The 20,935-nt window shown below is 40.4% G+C and overlaps 2 protein-coding genes across 6 annotated transcripts in view; both read left to right on the forward strand.

The window, feature by feature from the left end:
- Nucleotides 1-18,576, forward strand: part of LOC128599404 (regulating synaptic membrane exocytosis protein 2-like) — a 98,705-nt gene extending 80,129 nt beyond the window's left edge. Inside the window, exons 6-7 of the mRNA XM_053610941.1 lie at nucleotides 14,022-14,719; nucleotides 18,509-18,576. Of these exons, the coding sequence (XP_053466916.1) occupies nucleotides 14,022-14,719; nucleotides 18,509-18,576 (766 nt within the window). The remainder of the gene's footprint in view (nucleotides 1-14,021; nucleotides 14,720-18,508) is intronic.
- rims2a (regulating synaptic membrane exocytosis 2a) overlaps nucleotides 14,372-20,935 on the forward strand; it is a 116,349-nt gene continuing 109,785 nt past the window's right edge. For 2 of the 5 annotated variants that reach the window (XM_053611541.1, XM_053611543.1), the window contains exon 1: nucleotides 14,372-14,719. The gene's annotated coding sequence lies outside the window, so the exon portion shown is untranslated. The remainder of the gene's footprint in view (nucleotides 14,720-20,935) is intronic. The other 3 variants (XM_053611530.1, XM_053611533.1, XM_053611542.1) reach the window with 2 other exon arrangements.

Genomic DNA, 20,935 nt, shown 5'->3' on the forward strand with positions numbered 1-20,935 from the left:
TAATTCATTACCAGCTCCCAATATCAGAGCTCCTGTCCTCTTCAATTACAATTAACTCAACTAACCACTCTGCTCTATTTATCTATCTATCTATCTCTTTCTCTCTGTGTTTATCCATTTCCGTCATACTCTATTCACAATATTAAACGATGTCGGCTTGCACACTAAACCACGTCTCAGAGCTAAGTCAGTAACACAGGATTGGTATAACTAGAGCTGTGAAGTAACAATTATGGCTAATTTTAATATCCATAAGAATGAATAAATATAATAAAAGATATTCGGTTAAGTAAACCGCGTTTAGTGTGGTGTAATCAAGTATTATTTTTGTGTTTGACAGATGTAATATAGTTGCCAGATAAACACTGAAAGCAGTGAATGCCCAAGGTAAAAGATGGCACAGAAGTCTGCAACAAAGATCTGATTTTATTCTGCCAGGAATGAAAAACGAATACATTTTTCTCAATTTATGTTTCGTGAGCAAGCTTACATTATTGCCACATCTAGGGTGTATTCCTGCCTCGAACGACATTCCTGGGATATGCTCTGGGAGTAAAATTGGAGTAACTGAGTCAAATTTTAACTTCGTGAACTCAAAATAATAAACCCTAGTGTTACTGCACACTGAGCCCTGTTTACTTTTCATTGACTCTTGGGGTGGGTGTTTTCTGCTCCCATGCCTTTTAGACCTGGTGTATATTTGACGAATGACTACACGTTTGGATGCAAGTATGTTCACATACTTGCCTGTACATCTGGAGGATTAAAAGTGACACTTGATGGCACATCCTCCCTGTACGTCTGGTCTCCATGTTGGGCTTTAAAATGTTTAACGATTTCATACCATGCTTGTCTCTGTGCAGTCGTACGGTGATGTTAAACACACAGACTTGTCTTAAACTTTCCACTGTCGTTGCGAGTGTTGTCAGGGGCTGTGTCTCAAATCGAAAACAATGCCCTCATATACTTAATAACTGTCTAGAATAGCACAGAAATATGCTATTTGAGTCACACCTCTAGTTTGTTCAGTCTGTCGCAGACATTGCATCACATCACACTGTTCTTCCGTACTATTTGCGTTGGCACTGCTCTATGTGACGCACACATTTTTTCGCACTCAGAATTGACGCGCCGGATTAACGCAGAATACAGCCATCTTCGGCGTTAAAAGCAATTATAACCCTAGCCCCAATGTTCCAGCCTGATGGTGTGTGTCATATACAAATGATGTGATTAAGCTGTAGTATCTTCATCTCGCATGCACCCTGAGTAGTGGAGCAGAAGGTGAGCATTCTGACCTGACTCTTCCCCAGACACCATTGCCTGTCTGTGAACTTTGCCTTATGTGGAGCTGGGAAAAATACTAAAGAATCATTTTCTTGTAGCATTTATGTATAGTATAGTGTACATAGTAATAGTAGTACAGAAAGGAGTTGCAGTTGAATGGGTATTAAGGAAAAATAGTCAGACTGAAAGTCTACTGGTTTAAAATGTGCATTTTATTAAAATATTTTTCATAAATGAGTGGTAAGCATCCATAAAACTGTTAAAAAAAAAAAAAAAAAAAGGGGGGATGTAAGAACTGTCTAGTCGTGGCCTAATATTGTAATGAGGCTGCTTGTTGACATCCCTCTGTCAGTACAGGAAAAAAAATCAGGATTGTTTAACCTGAGATGCAGCAGCGGCTCGTGACCGTAGATTTTAATAATGATAATGAGTCTTTATTTATCACATATACATATGCACAGTGAAATTCTTTTCTTCACATGCCCTAGCATGTTAGGAAGCTGGGGTCAGAGTGCAGGGTCAGCCATGATACAGCGCCCCTGGAGCAGAGAGGGTTAAGGGCCTTGCTCAAGGGCCCAACAGTGGCAGCTTGGCAGTGCTGACCATCAGAGTTCTTATGGAGTGTATGCCTCGACGGATCAGAGCCGTTTTGGTGGCACAAAATGGTAGGGCCTACACAATATTAGGCAAGTGGTTTTAATGTTATGGCTGATTGTTGTATATATGCTGGGGAAGTCTATGGAAGAGCCACCACTACTGGCTTGTGCAAACCTACAAAATTGCAGGATTATTGCTGTGTACTATGCTCTTATGTTCGCTCCGACTCAAAGAGGCTGTTCAAGCAGGAATGCATTGTTTTGATAAAAAGCCATGTGTGAGGAACAAACAAAGGTGTGTGATTGGTGAGGGTAAAGTTCATCCAAACTTCCCAAACCAGACGATTTTAAATCAGAAACATCAAACTGCTAATTTTTGTTTAGTTGTTGTTTTTTTTTTTGCACTGCTTAAAGTGTACTGACAAAAACCAACATTACTGTAATTAAAAAGCAAACACACATCTAGGTTCCCTGGGGTTTTAAACATATGTAATAAGGCTTTTGTTCTCTACCTCCTATAACACATGCACACAAAGTAAGCCAGTTAAAGGGCCTCTTTAGTCTTGCGTGAGAGGGCGTGTAGCTTTCCTTAGGACGTCTAGAATATTCTGTCACTAAAAATGGCCAAGAAAAACACTTTTACAGGACCTCTTTTACTTACCACTAACTGTCTTAAACAAAAATCTTGAGTAACTTTTAAAGACATAATGCTGTAAACGTGTTCTTCAATTCAGTGACCTATATCGTCATCAGATCCTCTGTGAATTGTGGATGGAGCGTCTGAGCTTGGGACTAGGGTTTTATTAAAATGATTAAGTATCACAACTTGTTTCCTAACCTTGAATTTGTAAATCGTACACTAGTTTTTCCCTTCTGAGGTTGTTAACAATAATCTTTCGCTTGCTTATACAAAGACAATTCCCATAAGAAATTTGCTAGGTCTGGTTAATTATACTTTGTTAATTCCAAAACAACTTAGAAGTGAGGTACAATCCAAAGATAAGTAAAGGTTTATTATCTAAGGGCTCATCAGTGGCTCAACAGAACCTTAATTAGCTTTAGACTAATGATGACTCAAGACATCAGGATATACGCAGACCAGAGCAACTATATGTGAATGAAATGGCTTAAAATGGGTGTCTAGATTGCTGACTTATTCACCCTGTAATAATAAAGCAACAGAAGCCCTGCCATCATTCCATCAGATACTGAAAGCATGCTGGTACATTATGCCCACATTGCATCACAGAGTGATTACAGGAAGTGCATAATGGAATATGAACATACTTGGGATTTGAAATCCCTGAATGCTGCATCATTGCACTGGTAATTATTGCTGGAGCACTTGGGCTTCCTTTTTTTCATAGTTGACAGCTTTTAACATTGACTTTGTGATGGCTGATTTGTGTAGTGGAGGGAGATAAAAGGGGTTAGGTTACTAGGATTAACCTTGGGTTTACATTTTATATTATTATTATTATTTTGCTTACCTAGTCCGTCATCAGTGCATTTGAATTTTTTCATTTGCTAGAAAGAGTGTAATCCAAGAATGGAGCTGAGCACTTGAGGGTTCGAATGGCTCTTTGGTAGTTCTGGTAATAGGTTGGTCAATCCAGTGTTTTCCACACATAGGGGTTACTAGGGCACACTGTTCCCTCTAATCCATGGTCACACGCTACTGATGATGCTACCATGCAGAAAAAAAAACAACAACCTGCAATGAGACACAAAAACGTGTACAGAACGTAGTCAGTTGGAGTAACTAAGTGCAGTTCAGACCAGCCACAGTTACACTAATTAATTTAATTAATTCATTTGTATGGTACTTGAAAATAAAACCCAGCACTGCGCAATAACAACCCATGCAGAAATCGCCCTTTACAGTAGATAATGCTTTGCAATGAACTCTGTTAGTGAGCTACATGGCTATCTATCTTTTCTTATTAAGTAAGAAAAAAAGCCGTCTCCAGTTCCTGGTTTTTACAACCGGTGATTTCCCAGAGGTTTGCCATTTTACATGGTCCATGGTCTCGCTCGTTGTGACAACTAACCTGCGCTACTCCCACACCTTATACGCAACAAAGTATACATATGAATGTTTATTTATCACATATACATACTTTTCTACGCATATGGCAGCATGTCAGGAAGCTGGGGTCAGAGCGCAGGGTCAGCCATGATACAGCGCCCCGGAGGGGTTAAGGGCCTTGCTGAAGGGCCCAACAGTGGCAGCTTGGCAGTGCTGGGGCTTGAACCCCCGACCTTCCGATCAGTAACCCAGAGCCTTAACTGGCAAGCCACCACTGCCCCTGACGAGATACCTGATGATATATGACGAGACACGCACGGGTGAATGACGTATGTACGCGGTTTCTTGCGAAATCCGTCTCGACAGGTCTAAAATAGGAATACTTATAATAGGCTTACCTTAGTGAATCAAAGTAAGACAAGCGGCTGTGGCTCAGGTGGTTGAGCGGGTTGTCCACTAATCGTAGGGTTGTCGGTTCGATTCCTGGCCCACGTGACTCCACATACCGACGTGTCCTTGGGCAAGACACTGAACCCCAAGTTGCTCCCGATGGCAAGCTAGCGCCTTGCATGGCAGCACTGCTACCATTGGTGTGTGTGTGTGTGTGAATGAGAACCAGTGTAAGTGCTTTGTAGAGCCGCTAAGGTTTAAAAAGCGCTATATACAAAAACACGGTTTGGAAGATGGATTTATGATGTACTCAATATTGAAATGTAGTTTATTTTGAACAAAAGAAAGTTACATAGTGCACCTTTAAGGATTTTTGTGACTGTTGAGGCACGTTCTGACTCACTGTTGGCTTTTTATTACCTCTTACCTTTGTCTCTATGGCCAAACACACACATTTGTTTTAGTATCCTTTTAAGGGCCTTCCACTGACATAATTGTTAATGCAGCTAATTAATGCTATGCCTACACCTAACTTAACCCCGAAAGGAAATCTTTTGGCTCGTTTAGCTTTTTTAAATATAAAAGTTTTCCTTGATATTTCTAAGATATAAAACATGCCCACACACACATATACACACACACGCACTCACACACACCCACACACACATAGCCTGATGCTGCCGCGCCTTTGATTTCAAGTGCAGCCGCTCGCTGCGATGAAAAATGCACAGTTAGCACTCGCAGGAAGAGGGGTGTGGAAATGATAGAAATGTGTGTGAGAGAGAGAGATAAAGAGTGAGAAGCTAAATGTGTGTCACAAGTCTATTCTTTTCCTTTCCTGAGAAAAAGTAATGTTTAGTAACTCATGAAGTGCTTTCTTGACTCCATGTGTGTGTGTGTGTGTTATAAAATTAAAATAATGTCTATCTATCTATCTATCTATCTATACACAATATTAATAAATTTAATATATAAAATATGAATAAATACATATAAAAATAAATGATGCAGTGTTTTTCATGCAGCTTGATCTTAAGTTATTTATTCGCATCACGATCTTATCATATCATTGTATAAACCTGATTCATGTCATCATGAACAGTAAATTCAAAACAAAATTATTCACTAATTCATTCAGTTCAGATTAGTGTTGACGAGAATATGCTTTGTAATGATGAGAGTTTGATTTTAATACCATTTAATTATACTTAAGTGAAATATATTAACTAAGCGTAGTACTGAAAATAAATAATTCCACTTAAATCAGTTAAATTAATTCATTTTGATTTTCTTTTTCTTTTTTTTCTTTTTTTTTCAGTCCGTATCCGTATGTATTTATTTGAATTAGGAAAGCTGTTGTGGCTGGTGTGTTACTGCAATTGCAGGCTCTGTGGTGTTTGATCATTTGGTGTGCATGTCGAGGTTTCCACCACGCTGCAGGAAGTGCGACTAATCTTAGCTGTTTACATCGTCTGAAACACAACCCCAGTTTGAGCATTTGGGGTTTGATAAACCAGTACATGACAGCATGAGAAAGCTGTGGTTAATAAATCAAGGCTGGAGATTTAGGACAAGGCCTGTGCGTTTCCATACTGATCCGCAGCAAAGTGACCCAGCTGCTTGACTGATATATTGTTTGGTCTACAAAACAGCTAATATTACGTGTTGGATTTGGAACAGCCCATTTCTTGATAATAGGGTAAAAACCTTAGCAAATTGCCCCAAGAATGACACGTTACCGCTTCACCTCGGACTGTTACAAAGCGCTGACGCTGGAGACTCCATCCAGGAATGCTAAATAAATGTTTCCTCAAAGTAACGACTATTACACGGTTTTAATCCATTTATGTGACGCATCCATCCTACAAGTACCTGTGTAAGCTGTTACTATAGAAACGATAATGTGTTAGAATGAGAATAGTGACTATAAACATTGCTTTCCGAGCTGCTGTTATAGGAAATTAATCAACACCTTCTGACAGTCGTGCATTCAACAACACGCTGGTATAAAAACACATCAGCCAGAATTCTGGATGACTGAAATGTTTAGTATCAGTGACAATTTATTATAATTTTTTTTACATGTTTTATGATATTGTTACACAGTTTATGATGTTTTATGGGGCAGTGGTAGCTTAGACCAAAATATATCGTCATTTCAACCCTCAGGACTGACAGATTGCAACTGTTGGGTGACACTTTAGTTTTAGGAACTCTCATCTGGTGAACAGAATTATAGGATTGTGCTCACTTGGCGACGATGCCTTCGAATTTGGCCAGACAAGTAAACTTTCAAAAACTTGGGCAAATTTTTAAAAATTGTGATGAATGATTTAATTATTTAGGGGGCACAGTGCTTAGTGGTAAACACATGTCACATCTCGCGGGGTTTGGGGTTCGAGCTCCGCCCTGTGTGCACGGAGTTTGTATGTTCTCCCCGTTCTTGGGGCATTTCCAGATTGCCCATAATGTGTGAATGGGTATGAGAATGTGACCTCTGATGGTTTGGCACCCTGTCCTGGGTGTCCCCCTCTGCCTTGTGCCCTGAGTTTCCTGGGATAAGCTTCAGGCTCCCTGTGTAGGATGAGCGGTATGGAAAATGGATGGATGGATTTATTTATCCAGAAAAGATGGCTTAAAAAGACAGGAAAATGAGCATTTCCACCATTTCAGGTGTAAGGAGAAGTAGGGAGGGTGTAATAATATTATCAGCTGTGCAGTTGGGAAATGCTTGCTGGCAGTGGCAATCGCAGATTCTTAGCTGGATGGTGGATTTTTAGGTGATTGTTCAGCAAGTAGTAAAAAAAACATAGTACATTTTCAATGTAATTCTTTTACAAATCCAGTTATGTAGTGTCCACATGGCTGATATTTTTCATTGTTGATCTACTGTTTGAACAGTGTACTTAATTCCTTTCTACATATCGAATTAGCACCATTAAAATTATTTTTATGGTGTTAGATTTAATGCTTTTAGGAAAATTGAATCTTTTTAGGTAATTTTTTTTTTCCTGAAAATCATATTTCTGAAAAGGACACCAAAAGTGGCGTTTTGGTGGGCGGGGCTTACAGACAGCGAGGGTGCTCCATGAGTCTAGTCGAGATCATGTGAGACGGGGAAGGAGGCGGGGCTTACAGACAGCGAGGTTGCTCCCCAAGTCTAGTCGACATCATGTGAGATGTGGAAGGGGGCGGGGCTTACAGAAAGCGAGGTTGCTTCCCCGAGTCTAGTTGAGATCATGCGAGATGTGGAAGGGGGCGTGGCTTACAGAAAGCGAGGGTGCTTCCCCGAGTCTAGTCGAGATCATGTGAGATTGGGAAGGGGGAGGGGCTTATAGACAGCGAGGGTGCACCCCGAGTCTAGTCGAGATCATATGAGCTGGGGAACGGGGCGGGGCTTACAGACAATGTCCTTACAGACATTTAATATCACAGAGCTCAAACCCATTGCTTAAATCATTCCAGCTTAATATGTCAACTAGCTCGTCTTCCATTCTATCGGGATGCGATAAAATTCTCTTTTGCTGTATTCTTGAGTTGTTAAATTGCGTACTCTGATGTTAATTCCTCATACTCAAAACACGTGCAAAATAGGTTCGCATGTCTGGTAATATACAGTCGGTATAAACGTGGATGAGTGAAGATCGGTGTAAGATCATATACAGGGATGTTCTTTCTCTTCCCATTTGAGCTGTCTTAAATGCTCATCACATTAATTAATAAATAAATAAATCTAACACCAGGCTACTCACATTTTGCAACAAGATTGTCTATTTAATTTTCTGCACATGCCTAGTGCGCAGCCTGTACTGATCTCCACATGTAGCCTGGGCTCTGCAGTGTGAAAGTGCGGAGGATAAAACTGGCAGATACGCAAAATCTCAGTACATCGGCTCCAGGGGGCAATAATGACGCGTATGTAACTGTGGAGCTGCTTCCTGTGTCCTCCTGTTCTGGAAGGTTCCTTAGCACGCAGGTTTTTTGGGTTCCTGCCTTTACCAGATGCCTCATTCCTGTTTGGCTACTTTGTGTGAGCATGTGTGTGCGTGTGTGTGTGTGTGTGTGTGTTGTGTTTAATCACAACTGACAAATTTGGAACGCTCCATGTGTAATCTTGTGATACTCAGGACAATAACCCACCTAAATTCCTGCTTGCATGGCAGACACCTTTATTTGCAGCTGCAATAAAATTTCACCTTATCATTTTTCCATGCTGCCTTCATGGCCACCTTCGATTTATGCGCTTCTCAGCAACGCCTTTGACACGATTCGAAATATCAGTGTCTGTTGGGAGAAGCCGAGCTTACGGCAGCATCCCGGGTTGTTCACACGCATACACACACCTGTCACTCACCCTGCTCCCTATTCCCTGTTCACTATCTTTTATTAGCTTTCTGCCTTTTCGGGGCTGCAGGCTTTCCAAATTATTGATTGGCTGGGACTTCTCCTTTCTGGTAGTGTCATATTTCCAGATTTGAGACAGTTTACTAGTCACATGTGGCCAAACCTGGCTAAAAAACAACTTTCCTGAAAGCGCCTGCGTTCTATCATTTTATATTTTACCCGTGGTGTAGCATTTGTAGCAGTATTGTATAGCTGGAAAAACTCAATACACTCTGGACAAACCTGCAATACATATAAATATACAGGAATATACTTTATCGGTTTCATTTATTAGTCATTTACAAATTTAAATGTAAACAATAAGTATTGTACGTACTGTGTACACCACTAACTGGTCAGAATGTGCTATAATAAAATGTTGTTTTTTTTTTAACAGTAGCAGCTCTTATTGTAGTGCTGGCTGTAATTCAAATTACAAATTCGTATTAACACACCTTTTCTAATATGTTGTCGTTTCTATAGCCACAAGTCGTTCCTGGGGACTTCTGTAGTGGACGAAATACCAAAACGAGTTGTTATAACAAAGAAAAATACATAATCATTGACACGGTGTAGCTTTATCTAAGGAGATGTTTATTTAACGTTTATGGAAGGTGTCTCCAGTTTCAGCGACTTTGTAACCACCTGGAAATTCTTCAAGCAGTATTAGATTTAAAAAAAAATTTTTATCTTGTTAACACCAAGATGCTGGTGAGGGAACAACTGTTTATAACCTAAGTGATAACAGGAACTTGTTTTGCAGATGTTTCCACAGCTTTCAACTATAACTATAAACGGTTAAAAAGCACAACATTTTATTCATCCATCCATCAATTTTCCATACCGCATATCCTACACTGAGTCACGTTGGAGCCTGAAGCCTATCCCAGGGAACTCGGGGCACAAGGCGGGGAACACCCTGGACAGGGTGCCAGCCCATCGCAGGGCACAATCACACACTACAGAAAATTTGGAAATGCCAATCAGCCTACAGCGCATGTCTTTGGACTGGGGGAGGAAACCGGAGTACCCGGAGGAAACCCCTGAAGCACAGGGAGAACATGCAAGCTCCGAGCGCACAGGATGGAGACGGGAATCAAACCAACACCCCTGGAGGTGCGAGGCAAACGTTCTAACCACTAATCCACTGTACCCATGGAAACGGGAAACGGCCCCCCCATCACCACCCTACTGTGGATTATAAAAGCAATATATATTAACATAACTAAAGTACCATGGTAAAGTAGCTTTATTCAGGAGGACTTTATGTAGACTTTACACAGTCTTCCTCATTAGGATACGTTTTCAGAAATGACGTGTCGGTTTGGTAAAACACCCCTCACACACTGCCTGCTCAATTTATTACCTATAAATGTACAACCTGAAACATTTGATACGTTGAAAGGTTTACAATATGATTAGGTGTTAACGTTGGCTGTGTTAGTGCACGGTGGACACGGATCATTACTCAAATTGTCATTCCTCCTCACTGTAGAGTTGCTGTTCTTCCCCACTGGGCTCTCTTCTAATTTCACCTTGATTGCTTTTCACTTTTGCACACGCACACGTTTGAGCAATTTATTCCCTCTGTGAGTGTGTGGGCATTAATGCAGCACCATTTCTCCACCTGCTCCTGAGCTTTTTTATTTATTTATTTTTTTTTTAAGCTACAGGCACTCAAGGGCACATCTTTTACACCTTTTAATATGTATTTGTCTCCTGAAAAGATGCATAAGGTTTTATGAACAATAATTATACGTAAAGTAGTATAATTATGTTCAATAAAGGTACAAAAATACCTTTGGAAGGTTTGAAGGAAAGGTTCAGTTTATAACTTTATAGGGCATATAAATAATAGATCCACATGAAGGCTCTAATCAGTCCCTTCGGGTTTTTTTACGATCGGAGAAATGAATGCAAAACCTAAATGAACGCAAAAGCTTGCAAATTTTCAAAACCGCCGCACATTTTCCGCAGATTTGGGCCAAAACGCGTCACGTGACGTCATCGCAACACACATTCAGCCAAAGCCCTCTTTGGTTCACGTGCGTCGAACGTGAGTAACAGGTCTCATTTACTAACAAACATCACTGCGGAAGACAATCTTGCCCAATTGCAATTTCACCTCTTTGAGTCATTTTCTGCAAAAGAAAAAGCACAAAAAACTCTCTAACTTGTCTAATGTGCTTGCTGTGTCCTGTGTTTTGGTTGCCCAGAAACTAATTGGGCTAAAAAAAGTGGTAGCTAACATAATGAAGATTCACATGCATTACTGCATTAAAACAGCCTAAGGCAAATGAACAGCATTTAATGTCTAAAAATTAGAGATGCACCGATACTAAATTTCTCAGCCGATACGATAACCGATTATTCAGTGTGATATCCGCCGATACCGATAACCGATTATTCAGAGTGATATCCGCCGATACCGATAACCGATTATTCAGAGTGATATCCGCCGATACCGATAACCGATTATTCAGTGTGATATCCGCCGATACCGATAACCGATTATTCAGAGTGATATCCGCCGATACCGATAACCGATTATTCAGAGTGATATCCGCCGATACCGATAACCGATTATTCAGAGTGATATCCGCCGATACCGATAACCGATTATTCAGAGTGATATCCGCCGATACCGATAACCGATTATTCAGAGTGATATCCGCCGATACCGATAACCGATTATTCAGAGTGATATCCGCCGATACCGATAACCGATTATTCAGAGTGATATCCGCCGATACCGATAACCGATTATTCAGTGTGATATCCGCCGATACCGATAATCGATTATTCAGAGTGATATCCGCCGATACCGATAACCGATTATTCAGAGTGATATCCGCCGATACCGATAACCGATTATTCAGAGTGATATCCGCCGATACCGATAACCGATTATTCAGAGTGATATCCGCCGATACCGATAACCGATTATTCAGAGTGATATCCGCCGATACCGATAACCGATTATTCAGAGTGATATCGGCCGATACCCGATTATTCAGAGTGATATCGGTGATATCACATTCACTCTCCACAAACACAAGCATTTCTACTTCATCACTGAACATCAAGCTGGTAATATATAATATAAAGTTTTTCTTATATATGAACATTAACTGGATATGAAATATACTACTCTACAAATATATTTTTCTGTGCAATATATACTTTTTTGTCAACTCATCTTCATTTAAATCTTTCAACGATGTACTGGTGCTTTAATTCAGCCCGAGCAGCGCAGCACAAAAAAAAATTGACTCGACGCTGAAACTCCCGCTTCACCGCTGCAGCGTCCGGTGTAAAATTTTACCAGTGCAGAGATTACAGAGATTACAAACTGCAGTTTTGTCGTCATTCCACACAAGAGACATCTTTACACACAGCACAAAATCCATGTGTTTTCATCGCCCTCTTTTGATCGACAGGATATAATCGACCCTGATCATCAGATGTTTTTAAACTATCGGCTGATAGAGTGAAAAATTTCCTTTGTTGCCTTCGGTGCATCTCTACTAAAAATTCTTACGAGCCACCGAAATCACATTTTTCCAAATCACAAACCATTTTTCTTCCTTAACGTGATGCATAATTTAAAAAAATTTAATCCAATAAAATTATTTCTGATCACAGGCATTCTCAGTTATATCTGATTCTTATATACACTTTCCAGTTGTGAAGGCTCCTGAGTGACACAAATAGAAACGCGCCAGGATCCCAGCCATTTGTTGCTGTTTGCCAGACATTGGCTGTGCTGTCTGGGTGGGAGGGATGGCATGCTCGCGCTCTCTCTCTCTCTCTCTCTCTCTCTCTCTCGCTCTCTCATTAGCCATTCACTAGCCATTAGACACTAGCCATTCACAAGCATCTGTGAGCTCAAGGATGCAGAAGAATGTGGATAGCACTTTCCTCCGAGTCTGTTACGCTGCCATGTGATGCAGCAGGAGCAGCTGTCTTCTGATTGGGGAGAGCTGACTGGTGGGTGGAATTTTGTCACACAGTGGCAGTTCACACCCTGGGACACTTCGGTCCTACCGATGCTTATCATTTCATAACTGCGTAATGTGAGCTTCCTGAACTGGTGCTTATACTGTGTGTGAAATAGCATTAATGATTCTACTAGATGTTACTGAATGGTCTATTATTAGCAAATGGTAATTAGATTAAAGTTGAGCTTGAAATAGACTCTGTGCTGAGTGAGACTGTAGCTATGTGATGTTTATGTTAGGAGGGAAGTTGAGTAGCGACGCTTATTTAGAGAGTCGGTGAATGACGGAAGGGGAAGGAGAGAGAAGTGAGGGTGAAAATGTTTGCGTTTGCAAGAGTCATCCAGAGAAATTCATAACTGAATATCCTCAGGGTGTGCTGGCCCTGCAGGTTGGCTGAGAGCACTTACCGAAGCAATTCACACTCACACACTCACCTTCTTGACACACACACACACACACGTTGTGTTGCTCTCTTGCTGACACATTCTTTCTAGTCAACACGAAAACCTGCTCATCATGCGGGCTGACAGAAGCCAAGAGTGCACACAAACACGTTTTACACGCACACACACACACACACACACACACACACACACACACACACAACATTCATACATCATTCTGCTGTGGCAGCGGTTTGGATTTGTGAATGGAGCAAGGCTTAGTGTCCTGCATCGACTGCATAATGCATGAGGCACACACACACACACACACACACACACACACACACACACATACAGAGCAATCTGCCAGATCTGATTTCAGAGCATTTCAGTCACAGTAAAAGGCAAGCTTGCAAAAAAATATCAGCTCTATCAGAAAATGTATCAGAAATGCTTCAGTGCCTACAACACCACACTGAGCAAATACAGTTCACTGGAGCCTCGTTTGTTGTATAGTTCTATCAAACTGTAAAGCAAACTGGAGTGTGGGAACAGAGCTATAAATATAAAATGACAGAAATGACTTTTTTTTATTGAATATGAAAGAAAAGAGACGTTCAGAAGTTACGCTTATGTAAAAGGAAGAGTAAATGTGCCATCATGTTTATCATGCCACGCACCTCCGTGGTTGGAATGCCGCCTCCGTCCTGTGTGCGCGGAGCCTCTCCCTGTTCTTCGGGGGCTTCCTCTGGGTACTCCGGTTTCCTCCCCCAGTCTAAAGACATGCAGAGTAGCTTGATTGGCATTTGCAAATTGTGAAAATGGATTTTTCTTTTTCCAAATTCAACTGCCCTTATGTACATAAAAGCTGATATGAACTGAGCTACTTTATTCTATTACACAGAATATGTACTTTGTGACATCTGACCTTCTACTTCCTTCATTTCTGCAGGAAAAGAAGCCCTTCGGCGTCTAGGGAGCCAAATCCGAACTACCAAAGGGAGGAGCGTCCATCGCACTATGCCCCAGGACAAAGTGGCATGCCACGATCACCCTCTGACTACGGTCGCCCCTACGAGGACGCCCAGTCAGCTCGGGCGTCATACCGCGCCCGACGTGGTGCCTGGCACTCCCAGGAGGAGGAGCAGCACCCTCCCGAGCCAGGCTTGGTGTCCGAGCGTGATCTCCATCGCCAGGACGAGTGCCACACGCGCTACCGGAGTGACCCAAACCTGGCGCGGTACCCAGTGAAGCCGCAGCCATACGAGGAACAGATGCGCATGCATGCCGAGATGTCACGTTTCCGCCATGAGCGGCGCCACAGCGACGTCTCCCTGGCGTGCACCGAGGCCGAAGAACGGCCCGGTGCCTGGCGTTATGGTCATGTCCAGTCCCACGGCCCCTCCTACGGTCACCTGCCCTCCAACCCTGGTCCTCGGGACAAGACGGAGAACCTGCTGCGCAACGACTCGCTTAGCTCGGACCAGTCGGAGTCTGTGCGTCCACCACCACCGAGACCTCATAAAAGCAAGCGAGGAGGCAAAGCAAGGCGGGCCTCACTGAGCAGCTCAGATGAAGAGCTTCCCACCACACCCGAGTACACCAGCTGCGAGGATGTAGAGATTGAGAGCGAGTCGGTCAGTGAGAAAGGTAAGGTGACCTTTACAACACACACACACACACACAGAGCGAGAGACAGACACTTTACATCTTCTGAAGTCAGGTCCAGAAGTCTTGAGATCACTACCAATATTGCATCATTTATCAAAAACAAATAGCAGATAACTTGTTGCAGAAATCCTCATATCCTGAATTTCTTGGCAGTTTTTACCTCAGTACTATGCTAGCCATTAGTATTTTCAGTTACTGTAACCCAAAATGTGTTAAAATTTGGTCATTTAAGTAAAAAATGGCTTCCAGGCCGTAAAAAATACTCAAGTAGGACTTAATTTTTTGCCAGGGTAAGGTTGCACCAGGCGTTCGAAAGTTCTTTTTTAAACTGGAATGTAAAGTCCAAACTAGAGGCTTCATACATACTAGTTAGTTTGTAACTAAATCTGTACGTACTTCGGTCGCACCACTTGATCTTAAGGCAGAACGTAGTTAGTAGGTCGTAAGCTCTCCGTAAAAAGTAATGTGTCGCCGCATAGAATGACATATATTTTTCTTAACCCAGTCAGAAGCCTTCAATTGGTAAACAGGAAATATTCTGAACTGCGTGTAATTTCAAACTCTTTCTTGACTGGCCTGACCTGAAATGAAAGTAAAAAAAAAAAAAAAAAAAAACACGACAAAGACATTATCAAATTCAACATTAAACTTTTAATTGAAATCTTAATAGCCCACACATGGAGGAGAAAAGAAACAGGAAGAAAAAATCCAGTCATGAAGAAATTCTCATTTTAATTGACGGATACAAAGAAAACAAAACTGTCCTTGAAAGCAAATTAAACTCATCTGTCACAAACCGAAAAAAAAGGTGAGATTTCGCAGGACATAGCAAACAAAATAAATGCAAAAGCTGCGGGCAGAGGGAGATAAAGGAAGTTAGGAAGAAGTGTAATCCGCATTATTCCCTCTCTTTGAAAGTGCAAACGAGCATATATGTCGACATCATCATAAATATCCAAAGGATGACGTCTGTCTCGTAAAACTTTTCGACGAACATGCGGTTCTTCATCATCAGTTCCGAGCTCATCGATGTAATCTAATCCGGCTGCCGTCTCATTCCGACTGTTATTCATGGGCAGAGGCTTCGTAAATATTTAACTGGTGTTTTAACTAAGTTTAATGGTGCCACGTAAAAATATTTAGTAGTGCGTAAGTTGTAACTTAATGCCCCTTTACGTCGCAACTAGGCTAAGCTGTAACTTGCGCACAGCAGTGCAATATAAATACAGTAATGACGTGTAGCATAAACAGCTAATTTCTGTTAACAATTAAAAGACATTTGTGGAAAAATATTGATATGCAATGTATTAATTTGTTACTAACCTGCCATAGCCACAACACTGAATGAAAAACTAGCAACCTGCAAAGCTAGCTAGATATTTGCTAATAGAATGGTTAGTATTAGCTTGTTGGTTTGCAAAATTGGCTAAAATGCTGATTTTGATAATGTAACAAAACAATTGAAAGGAAAAAAGTTAGTGGCCTCAGAATTTTGGACCCTACTGCCATTTTTTGCTATCATATTTGACCCAGTAATCAATGCATTGTAAATCATAATGAATCTATGCTAGCAGGGAACAGCTAGCATGCAAAGAAAAGATGCTAACTGAGCCGCGTTAGGGGGTCATTCCTATGTTCCCAGGGTCCTATGTTCTGTTAAGTATGAACATGTCCCAGCTCTCACTTATGCTGAAACCTAACACCAGCTTTAAATCACCATGTGTTCATTATGTCCATATAAGTCTGGGGAACATAGGAACATAGATACGCTCCCTCTTGTTAGGTTTTAGCCATTATTAGCCTTGTTTTCTTTGCTGGGTGAAATCACCCTCTGACTAATCATAGTGGATATTATTACCACTTGTTTCTGTGTTAATAATTAATGGTAAAAATGAAGAAATCTTTTTTCAATTAAATAAAAATATTCCGCATATACTTGTACATACTGAACATTTTTTTTGCAGTGGAAAGCTATGCTTATTTTTTTTTTCTTCAAGACACTTTGAGAGTGGGAGTGTGAAAGCACTTTGGGTGTTTGAGAGGTTGCGAGAAGGTACACTGGAGTGTGTGTGTGTGTGTGTGTGTGTGTGGATGTATGTGTCCTCAAGAAGAAACAAGCTTGTATTCCCATTACTGTATATGCTCTATCTATCTATCTATCTATCTGTCTATCTTCTATCTATCTATCTATCTATCTATCTATCTGTGTGTGTGTATGTGTGTGTGTGTGTGTGCGCACGTGTGTCAGGCTGCCCATCCTCCTATGACATGAATTGCAGCACCCTGGTTGCCTCTGATCTTATAGTTCAATCTGGTTTTAATGGACTGTGTTACATAACAGACAAGAAAAAAAAATCCCAGAGAGAGGGAAGAGGAGATAGGGAAAGAGAACAGAGGAGAGATCACCGTATTGTGCTAATAAAAATGGAATGTTCCTGTGATGAAGCACCCCGTTGACAGTACTATTTCCAGTCAGGCAGTGAGAGAGGCAGCCAGGGGGCCTTCACAGCTCTTAGAGGCGTCATCACATCTGTGGATTAATTAAAGAAGGTATATGAAAGGTAATTAAACCTTGGAGGTTAATTACACAATTCCTCGCCATGATTCACCCACAGACCTCTGAGCAATTAGCGTTGTTTTATGATGATCAAGTTTTCTACACATCTCATATTTGGCATATCTGAACTGTCACACTATGCACTAGTCTCAGGCCATACACTGTTAACATGTTCAAAATGTTAACGTTCTGCATGTTTATCGGAAAAGTCCATGTGAATTTTCTATGGAAATGTTTAAAATTGTCTAAAAGGACAATTCCACCCTGAAACACATGAAATATGTTTATATTTAAGCAATATCGCATGAGCAAGAGTGCGGTTATACTGAATATTGTGATTTGGCCATAGACATGAGCCTACAGCAGTGCCGATATTCAGTATAACCACACAATAGGGATTGCGATATTGCTTTTATGCAACAGTTCTATAAACAAGAAATTAATATCGAATAGCTGACATTTTAGACACAGTATGGCCAGATGTTCTGTTAATTTTTTGCTCCGCTACTGGAAACAGATCCCAGAGAAGCCACACTCACTTTCGAGCACATCGGCTAGCTCGCCTAGCTAGCTCACACTGATTTGTCCATTCCTGTAAAAGGTGCTTCTGGTAAAACTGCCCTCCCTTCTTCCTTTTCATATTCATCTTCATCTGACGAGCTTTCGTATTTTAAAGCAAAAGTTATATTCCTTAAAAAATATCGTTTGCCATGTCCGCTGATGATGTCCTTAACACTTAACACTACAGTAGTAACGGTTTTCAACTAGGAAGTGGAATTTTATGTGGCGAGCACAGTGAAACGTCCCTGTGTTTTTCTAGGAAATACAGGCATTCAAATTCAACCATCCCGTGTGATAACGGGCAGGTTTTGCTAGTATCTCCTAAAAACAAACGAACAAGAGCTCTTTAGCATATTAAATATAAATCTAGTGTAGAAGTTGTGGAGACAGCAAAACTCAGACTCAAAGTTCCAGAATGAAGTGCAGGTATTTGACACAGAATTGGCTCGGCTAGTTAGCAATCTAAAGCACAATGTAAAGCACAATGTAAATGTAAATGATTATCTGGGTGGAGTGTAGAACGAAAAATCGTAAAAAAGTTTAAAAACAGTTGTTAATAAAGTGCATGTTAATGGCTTTTAAACGGAATAAAATGAACTACCTTTAATAGTTCGAATAATTGAACGAGCTGAACCTGTAAATGACACCAGACTCCACAAAAGACGAGGGAGACACAGATGAAGCAGACTGGATGAAAGTGTGCAGAATGGAGGAGTGAGACAGACAGAATGAGAGAGAGCTCTAGTCATCCCTCCTTATATAACTGTTCCGAGCACAAAGGGGACAAGGCAGTCCTACATTATTGATGCCCGAGATTTCCGGGTCTGGGAGGAATTGCGGCTTCCTCTGAAGGTCAGACGCTTTTTTAAGGAAGAGAAGGAAACGTCAGGCTAGATAAGGCCGCCTGTCCCGTCACGTTTATCAGATTTGAGGGATGAAAGGAGCGATGTTGGAGTACGAGACCACAGACTTTTGAAAATCGTGGCGTTTTCGATGGGGAATTTGAATGATCTCCACCAGCCAACAAATGTGAAAGATTCATTACAGTTAATGTTTTTACTGTAAAAAGAGTTTGTTGCTTTTCTATATCAACATCCATCTTTATCAGCATACACTGAGCTGGTAGTAACAAAATAGCACATCTTGCCCATTTTGCTTGTTTGCCATAATGAATATGCGATTTGAGGTTTTTCTACCTGAAGGTGCAAGGTGTAAAGCTGTCTGACGGGCAGGTATTAAATTTGAAGAAGCCTGTTTTTCACAGCTGAAATAAAAAAAATAATGAGAACGATTGCCAAAGCAGCATTTAAACAGAGCTTTTGAAACTATTTTCATTCACATATTCCTTATGAACAAACCATACTATTTTAGGATAATTTCATATTTTTAACTTGCAAAGCAGTTTCAGTATCAGTTTAAGCTCTTGTAAGAATCTCTTAGAGATCTGAACTTGCTGCTGCTATCGAGAACAATGAACAGATTCTAAATCTCATTTAAATACTGTTTCTTCCATTTACTTTGCATGTGATGGCATTTATGCAAGTGTTGCATGTAAATCACAGGCAACACGGTCACTAAATATTCTTCATTAAACGAGGGCCTTGGTGTTAGGAGTCAGAGATGTTTCTTCATTATTACAAGTAACAAAATTATGTATATATAAGAGTGTATATTAAGTGAATCTACAGTGTGTCCCAAAAGTCTCCATATATAGGGGACTGTGTTTGCCAGCACCACATCGGTTGTGTTTTCGTCAGTGGACAGTGTTTTTCTTTGTTAAATAACATAGAAAATTGTTGTTACTATGGAAACAATAATATATTTGTCTAGTGTCACCACCTTCTGACCATTCAGATTTGGGAATTCAACAGTGATGGGGTATGAGTATATTAGGAGAAATTTACTGCACGAAAAGCAGTAACTTCTATATATAACCCCTAAATTTAACCAGGCATAACTTTTAAGATTTGGCTTGTGTTAAGTGCTATGCAAAAGTGTTGACTCATAGAAGATGTACACAAATAAGGAAACCATTCAGTCGTATGCCGGTGTGTCTCAAAGGGGGGAATGCAACTTGTAATGGCTGCTTGACAGGTACACCCCCGCTGCAACCCACAAGGATTCTGTTATAGTGGTAGCTGCATTACAAGTCGTGTAATAAGCTGTAGTCTTGGTGTGCAACAAAAACAAGCTCTATGTTTTCCTCCGTATCAATCAGTAGGCATAAAGCACAAGACTCTGCAGGAGGAGAAAAGTAGACTTGCGAATGCAGACACAGCTCATTAGGACAGTCCAGGCTTCGATTTAGGACACAGACCTAATTGTGTTGAGGTGTATACCTTTCAAACGATTAAAAAAATAAAATAAATTAATTAATTCTCTCTCTCTCTCTCTCTCTCTCTATATATATATATTATATACATACACACACACATACATATATATACATATGTGTGTGTAATTAAAAAAATAATAATAAAAAATATATACACACACACACACACACACACACACACACATATATATATATATATATATATATATATATATATATATATATACACATACATATACATAGGATTAATGTGCAGATTCCTAACTTAGAAAATAGGATGTGTTTTATCTTTAGGTAATTCGGAGAACACCAGAGAGATTTATTTAAAGAACATCAGTGACAGAACAGGGATTAGCCACGGTGGATCACAAATAAACGATGAAGAGAGAATAGATACTTCTAGAACATTCTACACAAAAAGCTGTGAGCTTTTTATAAAATTGATGATTCACAAAAAGAAAAAATAGGACACAACCTATATAGCAAAATCTCTTTCACTATAAAATGCTTTGCAAGCCGAAACATGTTTTTAAAGAAATAAATATTTTTTTTTTTACATACACTCTTAAAACAGATGCGTTACCTTTTTAACACAACTGCGTGTCTAGTTAAGTACAACACATTTTGTGTTGCTTTCAACACAACCAGTGTGTTAGTACATTTAACACATGCTGTGTGTTAAACATTTCCACACAAAGATGTGTTCAAAAAATAACACAAAATAATAGAGATGTGTTGTTTA

The sequence above is a fragment of the Ictalurus furcatus genome, chromosome 23 (genome assembly GCF_023375685.1).
Source record: "Ictalurus furcatus strain D&B chromosome 23, Billie_1.0, whole genome shotgun sequence".
Lineage (NCBI taxonomy): Eukaryota > Metazoa > Chordata > Actinopteri > Siluriformes > Ictaluridae > Ictalurus > Ictalurus furcatus.